Source organism: Lathyrus oleraceus, chromosome 3 (assembly GCF_024323335.1).
Source record: "Lathyrus oleraceus cultivar Zhongwan6 chromosome 3, CAAS_Psat_ZW6_1.0, whole genome shotgun sequence".
Lineage (NCBI taxonomy): Eukaryota > Viridiplantae > Streptophyta > Magnoliopsida > Fabales > Fabaceae > Lathyrus > Lathyrus oleraceus.
In genome coordinates this window covers 289,697,138-289,708,120 of record NC_066581.1, presented here as the reverse complement: position 1 = coordinate 289,708,120, position 10,983 = coordinate 289,697,138, and the positions used below count along the sequence as shown (strand labels likewise).

General features: G+C 35.7%; 1 protein-coding gene across 1 annotated transcript; it reads left to right on the top strand.

Annotated features, from left to right (window-relative positions):
• The first annotated feature begins 4,514 nt into the window (after window positions 1-4,514).
• Window positions 4,515-6,108, top strand: LOC127127123 ((+)-neomenthol dehydrogenase). Its single transcript, XM_051056244.1, has 5 exons — window positions 4,515-4,631; window positions 4,715-4,964; window positions 5,093-5,152; window positions 5,363-5,542; window positions 5,618-6,108. The coding sequence occupies exons 1-5, from the start codon at window positions 4,612-4,614 to the stop codon at window positions 5,993-5,995; spliced, it is 888 nt and encodes a 295-aa protein (XP_050912201.1). The 5' UTR covers window positions 4,515-4,611; the 3' UTR covers window positions 5,996-6,108.
• Window positions 6,109-10,983: the final 4,875 nt, after the last annotated feature.

Genomic DNA, 10,983 nt, shown 5'->3' with positions numbered 1-10,983 from the left:
CTCTCAGGCGAGATATGGGATGCGTTTGTCCCTGAATGATTCAAACCTCCCTCTTTGGTCATATTTTGTGGGCGCATTGATGCTTATGAACACGCCGCCTCCATCAACACACAAAAGGCCTTCATTGGATCGCCTAACTCCTTGAAGTGAAAGTAGTTGTATGACACCTACAGGGATACCGTTCTACGATGATATATTCCTACCCCGGGCCTCCATAACTAACTACCAATAACTGGTAAGAAAACTTGTACATCAGTTCACTGGAAACCTTCATAGAAAAATGCCCACCACTACCATGTTCAATATACGACAGGGGCCATCAGAATCACTGATGGATTATCTGAACCGGTTCAATGAAGCCAATGTCAGGGTCGTTTCCCCAAACCAAGAAATGTTTGTGAGGGCATTCCAAAATGGACTCAAGGTAGGACACTTCAATGAGTCTCTCACTTAGAAGCCCGCACTTTTGCTTGCAGAGGTGGTTACCAGAGCAGAATGTTACATAAAAGGCGAGGAAAGCAACACCAAGAAGAATGTGCAACTGGAATCTATCCTAAGAGACTTAGTCTAAATTCTTGTCAGGGGGCTTAATAGAAGTCCTACTTGAGAGGTCCACTGCCTCTCCTGAGGGACTTATAGTCTCATTATCCAGGCTCAATATAACTTCACCTTAGGGACTCATAGTCTCATTAGCCAGGATCAACATAACTTTGCTTGAGGACCTAAAAGCCCATTTGGTCTGGTCCATCACACATGTGACCAAGAAACTTTGAAACTTAGGGCTTCGAGATACTCCCACACTATATGGCCTAAAAAACATTTTTCCCTTAGTGTTATATTTGTAAAGACCCTAACAATGGTGGAAGCTTGACCTCCCCCAAGAGAGGTGACAACCATGTGTCAGCCTCCAAGAGGTATCGCATCAACCCCAAGCATCCTTCATTCACCTAATTTTGGAAAAACGTGGGAAATGATATCTCTTGGCCAGAGAGAAGTCAAGGTCAATAGCTAGACCACCCCCCCCCCCCTAAAAAATATGGGCTCAACAGTCCGTCATTGATTGCATGGACGAAGATCCTTCCAAAGAAACTTTAGACCCAAATGACTCTACAAATACTTCTTCCTTAAACTGGAGAGGTGTCAGATCATAACTTACACGTTCAACACCTAAAGTAACATGCTTACATAATAAGGTCTCTCTCCTCACGTGAGCAGGACATCCAAAACCATCGTAAAACCACTGTACATGGCTTTTCGCCGCCTTAGGCAAGCCCTAACCTTTACAAACTGTTACAAACCTACTAAGGCTTCTGAGTACCCCCGCCCGATAACATGCACACTTGTACTTTTTAATCTGTACAATTTGCTCTCTTGAAGGAAATTTAATTTGCTTTTAGATATTCTACATTTCCCAAATCTTCCCACATGACCATCTTTTAGTATATGGTGGAAGGAATAATACCTACATCTTGAACCCATTTGAGTCTTATCAAGTTATAATTGTCCTTTAAAGGTACTACTATGAACACACTTGAACGAATTACCAACCTAACTTTCATGTTTAAGGTAATAACACCCTTCGACTTTGAAATTGCACCCATATTAATCAATACTTTGTTCATCGCCATGCCATTAACATTGATTTGAACAAACAAAGATTTTAGATGGCTTCTCATTTGGTCGTTGGGACGCTCAAAAGAAGCAGCATTCCACATGGATTTATGTACTCGCCTTGGAACATAAGCTATCATGCAAGGACTTTCCTCAAGTTATAATCTTTGAAAGTGCTCTTGTAATTCCTCAAGCCCAAAAATTCTATTAGCATACTCAACTGGTAATACCAAAATTACATTCACTTCACACATATCTTACAAATCATCAATGAATCTAGTTTCGAAATTGTCAAAATTTTCTTCACCATATTCATATTCCACAAGTTTCGTACCTTAGATCATGGTGAGTGGTGACAGTGCAAATAAACTTTTCAACGGTATTTTGATAAGAAATCTTTTGCCACCTCTTAGTTTGATGATAAGGTTCATTGGCTTGATGTTTCTCTTATAACTCTAGTATAACAACCCCCCTAAAAACACAATTAAGTGAGTATTTTATATAGTCTCCAAAGGGACTGATGTGATAAATAACTCATGAAAAATCATTACAATGATTGAGAGATGTTAGGATTAGATTGTAACTAATATAATCATATTTGTATTAATAATTAATTATACATATTTTAGTTATCAATTCACATTATCACCTATCACTCAACAACATTATTCATGTCTGAATTAACACTGTGATATCAATTGTATTTTTTGAGACAAACTTTTAACCGAATAACCAATATGATAGCATTACAATTTGATAATATTTGTGAATACTAACTCTAAATCTACTTCTAGAATTTAACATTTGATAAATGAAACTTATTGTTCTACACTTAATTAGTACTTCTCATAAGTGGTCCAAATTCACAAAACAAGTTATAAATAATCAAGTTATATCAAGTATAAATGTATATCTTTTTGTCTAAACCTAAAGAGTACTTTTTAGTAGAAAATTAAATTCGCTTGAATGATCAAGATATAATAAGTATTAAACACAAAAATCAAAATCAATATGATTGAATATGTAAAACATACACAATGCTCTGATCAAGAGTAATATATGTGAATTATAATAGTTTACTTCTACTTCCAATAAGAAAGAACTTAACTACACCATGCAACGGTTATAGTAGATGAAGTAGAACATCGTCACACAACCTCCCAGCCTTTTATTGATATCCAATTTGACCTATCTTACAATGATAAATTACCGAACCATCTTTATATTAGGTTACCTCAATATCAAAAAAATAGTAAAGTATACTAAAATCTTTCGTCTGAAATTGATTCAAAAGATATTGTTTCAGTCGGAGTATTCCTTGTAGATCACTACCAATTATGACGATATCATCTACATATACGATAAGATAAATGTATCATTGACTTGAGTGATGATAAAAAAACAGAATGGTCGACTTCACTACGAACCATACCAAATTGTTGTACTGCAATATTGAATCTTATATATCAGACTCTCATATATTTCTTAAGACTATAAAGAGACTTGTGTAACATGTAAAATTGCATTTTGATGTCAAGTTGATGAAGAGGCCAGTGTCGAATGTCTGCAATGGCGAGAAGAAGATGCCGTATTGGATGCAAGCGAGAAAGTATCAGTATAATCCAATTCAAAATAATGAATGTATCCTTTGACTACATAGCAAGTGTTAAATCAATCAATCTTACAATTTGAACCAACCTTCACAATATAAAGTCAACAAAAACCTACCAAAGACTTTTCTGGGGTAGAGTAACCAATTCTAAAGTACCATTCCTTTGGAGAGCACGCGTCTCGTCAACCACTGCTTACCGCCACTCAGGGTGATATAATGTTTCACCCAGAGATTTAGGAATAGAAATAGAAGATAAAAAGACAAGCAAGTATAATGCAAAGGAGAAAGACAATAATAACATATATCAATATAATGTGGAGAGGTATTTCGTGTTTGATGTATACCTTTTCGAAGGGAAATCGTAAGATCAAACTTGAGTTACGTAAACAAATCCAATGATGGAGACAACATCGGAGGAGAGTCTACAATAGTCTCAGGGAGATGTATGATTGAGGTTGGGTGACAATAGTGATTATTTGTAGTGATCGTGAAGTGGGGGGTCAATCGTAGGGGTATCTATAATAGTCTTTAATTGACGCGACTCATAATGTAAATTAGATAGCTTCGATAAACTTGACACGAACTTATGTAGTTTGGAAAGACCCGTATGACTTAACTTAGTATGGATAATGAGTGGAAAATCTGTAGTTGAGCATGTTTTGAACGACCCAGAAACATAGTAAAAGTCACACATCTGACGTCAATAGTCTATCCAAACTTTGGTCCCGTGAAATAACATTATTATTAGGGAAAGTAACAATAAAGTAATTAAAGAGAACAATTTAAATGACTGATTGATTATAAATTAAATGGACAATTAAATATATTAAAAATAGAGAATAGAAGTTTCAGAAATGAAAACCAAGTAGAGAATAGAAATAACATAAATAGAAATTAGGAAATAACATAAATAGAAATCAGGTTTTACATGCATCAATCACATAGATTTTAATCACTTTAAAAAACTTTTAACGACCCAAAAAAATTTTTAAGCCTTCAAATTCCAATGACAAATAATTTAAACGAGAATTGCCGTCTAAAATATCCAAATCCAAAAGGAAAATGATCAACTAAACCAAATGAGACCTTGGAATAATGAGTATTAGAGTAATATAATATTAGTTAATTAATTTTCTTTACTAGCACTTCATATTTTCCTTAGCCAAGATTTATGCAAACGGCAATTGATTCCAGTTATACAATTTTAAAAACCAACTAACATACGACACTGCAACCAACTAACACACAATTATGTTTTGTAAGAATGTTCCATATTGTGATGATTACTATATAAGGGACAAGCTTGAAATAAATATGTGCTACTACCGAAAAAATACATTAAATTCATCAATCAATTCAGAAAACTATCACCTCCTAATTGTTGCATAATGGGTGAAGAAGCAAAAAGGTACATATTTTTGTATACATAAAATAAAACATTTTGTAACAACATAGTTGTTTGTTGATTACTTTAATGAAATTTGTTGTCAGGTATGCTGTTGTGACAGGAGCAAATAAGGGAATTGGTTATGGAATATGTAAGAAATTGGTTTTAAGTGGTGTTGTGGTTGTGTTAACAGCAAGAAATGAAGAGAGGGGTTTGGAAGCTGTAGAAAGGCTCAAAAAAGAGATAGGTCTTTATGATCTTGTGGTTTTTCATCAGCTTGATGTGGATGATTCTACCAGTGTTGCAACCTTAGCTTTTTTCATTGAAACCATGTTTGGGAAACTTGATATCTTGGTATGAATTCATGATAATAGTTTCTTTGTTTTATTAACAAACAAGAACATCAGATACAACATTGATATGTCGACAAATTTTGGACGAACAAAAAGTGTAAAATTTTCACGCTCTTCGGATTAATGCAGGTGAATAATGCTGCTGTAAGTGGAGGGAAAATATTAAATGGTGATGCTCTACTTAGAAAGGTTGGTTTGCTTTCCCTCCAATTAACAATAGTTTTTGAGTCAGGTATCTGTCTAAAGGCGTATTTACAAAAGGGTCGAGGGTCCAGTGCATTTGCAGCTATTGGATCCATACTCGATCCACTCCTCATTTATGATTCCTTAAACGGAACGAATTTTATTTATTAGATAAAAGTCCTAATGAGTGAATAATACCGTGATAATTTATCGTAGAGAAATGGAGCAGAAATTGATTGGAAAGAAGTAGGTTATGAAAACTATGAGCTAGCAGAAAATTGTTTGAAAACAAACTTCTATGGAGTAGAAAGAGTAACAGAAGCTCTTCTTCCTCTTCTCCACCTATCCACTTCTCCAACCATTGTCAACATTTCTTCTAGAGCAGGACTCTTAAAGGTACAACACAACTCTTTCATAGATTACAACATTTTGATGCTATTCTTACAATACCATCATCTTTTACTGTTTCAGAATATATCAAATGAGTATGCTAGAAAAGTGTTTAGTGACATTGAAAACTTAACAAAGGAAAAAATAGATGAGGTGCTTAAGGAGTTTGAGAAAGATTACAAAGATGGGTTATTAGAGATCAAAGGATGGCCAACTTTTGCTTCTGCTTATACAATGTCAAAAGCAGCTTTAAATGCATACACAAGGATAATGGCCAAGAAATATCCTCATTTTCAGATAAACTGTGTTTGTCCTGGCTTTGTCAAGACTGATATGAATAAGAATACTGGAAACTTAAGCATTGATGAAGGTGTTGAAACTCCTATAATGTTGGCACTTTTGCCAAATTGTGGTGTTTCTGGTTGTTTCTTTAATAAGGGTGAAGTGATAAGCTTTTGATTATCCAAATAGTGATCTTCTTTTTTAGAAATGAAGTTGTGTACCGTTTTGATCAAAAGTATGTGTTATGTATTAAAGAGAATGAATAATGGACCATATGTAAGAAAATCAAATTCGAACCTTGAAGAACAAGAATAATGTACGGCACGTGTGTGCATGGGAATAATCCTATTATAGAAAATTGCAAGATATTGTATTACAAAATGTTTCAAATTGTGAACATACAACAATAAGCTGAAACTCCATAACCAAAAGAAGAGAAAAACTTGGAGAAAAGTTGTATGTGATCAAAGATGAAAAAATGTAATTCTCAATCTCAATTGTTACAATATAGAGGACAACTATATATAGCTAAGGCAAGTAGTTAGATCCTAACTAACTCTTCTCAACAACTTCTAACTAACCCCTAAAGTTAGTTATTACAAAGAGAAAACAGAATTTACTGTTTTATTATTTTCATCATCATTTACAGCCCCCCTCAAGCTGGAATGAATATCAATCATTCCAAGCTTGGATTGCAAAATATTGAAAGGACCAGGTTGAAGAGACTTGGTAAAGATATCCGCAATCTGCTCCTTAGAAGTGACCGGCATAAGATGAACAACTCCAGCTAAAACTTTCTCACGTACAACATGGCAGTCGATCTCTATGTGTTTTGTGCGCTCATGAAACACAGGATTGGCAGCTATATGCATGGCAGATTTGTTATCACAGTAAATGATGATAGGTACTGAATGATTGATGTGAAAATCATGAAGAATATTGAGAAGCCAAACCCCTTCACAAGTAGCTTGAGCAAGGGCACGATACTCAGCTTCAGATGAAGATCTGGAAATGACAGGCTGCTTCTTGCTCTTCCAGCTAATGAGTGAAGTGCCAAGAAAATAACAAAAACCAGATGTGGATCTTCGTGTATCAGGACAAACCCCCCAATCTGAATCTGAAAAACCTTTGAGACATAAAGATGTATTAGATTGGAAAATGAGTCCTTGGCCTGGACTGTTTTTGAGGTACTTCAAAACATGGAAACCAGCTAACATATGTTTATCTGTTGGAGCAGCAAGAAATTGGCTTAGTTTGCTGACAGCATATGAAATTTCAGGTCTGGTATGTGTGAGATACAATAAACGACCAATAAGCCTTCTGTAGGGAGTAGGATCAGAGAGAGGTGTGCCATATGTTTTGTGGAGTTGAAGATGAGGTTGCATAGGGGTGGAACACGGTTTGGCACCAAGAAGACCAACATCAGAAATCAAATCAAGTGTGTATTTTCTTTGACATAAAGAAATACCATGTGTGCTGCGAGCCACTTCAAAGCCTAGGAAGTATTTGAGAATTCCCAAGTCTTTGATACTGAATTTAGCATCCAAACAAGTTTTGATTTGTAAAATTTCATGAGAATCAGTGCCTCCAACTACTAAATCATCAACATAAACCAGAATCATAGTGAAACCTTGAGAGGAAGTCTTAGTGAAAAGGGAATAATCTGCTTTGGATTGGATATAACCTGATGCAATAAGGGTGTCAGTGAGTTTTGTATTCCATTGTCTGCTGGCCTGCTTCAGACCATAAAGAGATCTTTGCAATTTGCAAACAAGATTTGGTGTAGACAAAATGAGACCAGGTGGAGGCTTCATGTAAACTTCCTCATTAAGATCACCATGGAGGAAGGCTGTGTTAACATCAAGTTGAAACAAAGGCCAATTGTGAACAACAGCAACAGCTAAGCAAACTCTAACAGTGGTCATTTTAACAACTGGACTGAAAGTGTCAGTATAATCTAATCCTTCAGTTTGAGTGAACCCCTTTGCAACAAGTCGTGCCTTGTACCTCTCAATGGTACCATCAGCATGCATTTTTACTTTAAAAACCCACCTGCAGCCAATGGCTTTCTTGTTTGAAGGTAAGGGCACAAGATACCATGTTTTAGTTTTAACCAGAGCCTGCAATTCAGTATTGATAGCAGTTCTCCAATTCTCATCACAAATAGCATGCTCATAAGATGTAGGTTCAGGATTGGCAGACAAGTTTAACATGTAATGTTTATGAGGAGATGAAAAAGAATCATAGGAAATAACATATGAAATAGGATACTTACAGGTGGATGAAGATGAAGCCACAGCTGAGTCAGAATGGTGAAGCAGATTACAATGATAATCTTTTAGATAGTTAGGAGGATGAACTTGTCTATGTGATCTTCTTACAGGTATGGGTTCACAGTTACCAGAAGGAAGATGATTGGTTTCATTGGTAGGAGAATGTGTAGGATGATTGGTTTCATTGGAATTGAAATCTATAGAATGAGAATTATTCTCAGTATGACCATTGTCAACTGAATGATTAAATGTAGGATTGGGAACTGAATTAGGCAGAAACACATCATCAAACAAATCATCGAGATGTGCAGTAGTGTGTGCAGAAGATGAAGGCAGAGGAAGATTATGTTTATATGGGAAGTGAGACTCAAAGAAAACAACATCTCTAGAAATAAACAGTTCCTTATTATGCAGATCAAACAAAAGGTGTCCTTTCACACCAGGTTTATGACCTAGATTAATGCACTTTCTAGATCTTGAATCTAATTTCTTTCTATTGGATTTTAGAGTGGCTGCATAGCACAAAGAACCAAAAACTTTCAGGTTGGTCATGTCAGGTAAAATGTTGTACAGAATTTGGTAGGGTGACTTGTGTTTTAAGAAAAGTGTGGGAAGTCTATTTATGATATGCACAGCATAACTCACTGCATGAGCCCAAAATAATGGAGGCAAATGAGCTTGGAATAAAAAGGCTCTAGTGATGCCCAAGATATGTTGATGTTTTCTTTCAACAATACCATTTTGTTGAGGTGTAGCCACACAAGATGTTTGGTGAATGATGCCTAATTGATTGTAAAAATCAGGCATCAAAAACTCATTGTCATTATCTGATCTAATGCACTTGACATGACAGTTGAATTGAGTTTTAACCAATGCTACAAAAGACTTGACATGAGAAGTGGTTTCAGATTTTAGTCTCATAAGATACAGCCATGTAAATTTGCTCTTATCATCAACTATAGTTAAAAAATACCTATAGCCCATCATAGATGGTATAGCCAATGGACCCCAAATATCCATATGTAATATGTCAAAGGTGGATTGAGAAGCATGAGAACTAGGAGAAAAAGGCAGTCTTTTCTGTTTTGCATAAAAACATACATCACAAGGCAATTTGATATTGATAGGTTTGATGAAAGGAAAATCTTTATTGAGTTCAATCAATTTGGAATTAGAAGCATGTCCTAATCTGATATGCCATAGGCTACATTCAGGATAATGACTATTTGAATTATTAACAGAAGAATTGATACAATGTATGGGAGGTGTTTTAGGTAATGTAACTGAAGGAGAGGTCAAGAGATATAATCCACCATGTAACTCAGTTGTGCCAATCATCTTCAGAGAAAACTTGTCCTATACAGTACATGAATTATGATCAAAAACAAGTTGACAATTGAGTAATTTGGTTAATTTTGTGACAGAAATGAGATTAAAGGCAAAATTGGGTAAATAAAGAACATCAGTGATGTAAAAGTTGTTGTTAAACTGAATAGTGCCTGAAAAATTAGTGGTAACAAGGCTGCCATTTGGGAGTTTGAGGGTAATGGGCTTAATTTGCTTAAGACACTGAAAATATTCACGAGTAAAACAAACATGATCAGTTGCTCCTGTATCTAATATGAATGATGCAGCATGAAATGAATTTGGGATAGTACAAATAGTACTTGATTCAAGGTTATTAGTTTGAGAGGTTAACTGGTTAATGGTATGAGATTGCAAGTGTGATGAGCCTTGAAGTAAAGCTAGCAATGCTTGATGATGCTCTGGTGTAAAAGCCAAACCATGAGATGCTGGTGCACTTGCTTCAATATCAGATCCTGATGTGTTTTCAGGTCTATCAGATGCAGTATTGCATTGATTGATTGCACCTTCATGCTTCCAATGAGGAGGATAACCATGTTTTTTAAAACAAGTATCAATGGTGTGATTAGACATGCCACAGTGTATGCAAACACGATTATTTCTGCCCCTGCCACCAGAATATCTGCCTCCTCTAGTGCTGCCTCTACCACGCATATTGGAATATGATTTAGACTGAGTATCACGATGATACTGATCAGAAGAGGGAGTGACCAAAATCTTGGACTCATCAATGGGAAGATTAGCTTGTCTTTCTTGTTGAACAAGCAAGGAATATACTTTGCAAATGCTAGGGAGAGGATCCATAAGCATTATTTGTGACCTAATAGCAGAGTATTGATCATTCAGCCCTTTCAAGAAACGGATTACTTGATCACTAGCCTTGTAAGCGCGAATCTTGGTAATGGCAAGACAAGTAGTATCACAGTCACATGCAGGAATAGGTCTAAAATTATCTAGTTCTTGCCATAAAATTTTCAGTTTTGTGTAATATGAAGAAACAGTAGCATCACCTTGTTTCAATGTGCAGATTTCTTCCTGAATATCAGAAATTCTAAAAACATCGCCTTGATAAAAACGCTCCTTGAGCTCATTCCACATATCAGCAGCATTTTCCATCCAAAGGATGCTTTGAGCAATTTCAACTTCTACAGCATTCTTGATCCAAGACATGATCATGGTGTTGCATCTGTCCCAAGCTATGGAATTTGGATCAAGATCAGAAGGTCGTGGTAAAACACCATTGATGAAATGCAATTTGTTCTTAGAACGAAGAGCCATGGCCATGGAGCGTGACCAAGAGTGATAATTGTTATTGGAGAGTAATGGTGTAACCAGAATCAAAGAAGGATTCTCATTGGGATGCATGAAATAAGGGTTTAGGATATCATTTTGATAACCTTTATTGTTGTTTCTTGAAGATGATTCACCATGATCGCTGCTATTAGAGCTTGAAGATGACATGATGAGAAACAAATAAAGTTGCAGAAACTGCAGGAAAAAAAAATTTGGATCGAAAGAAGAAGATTG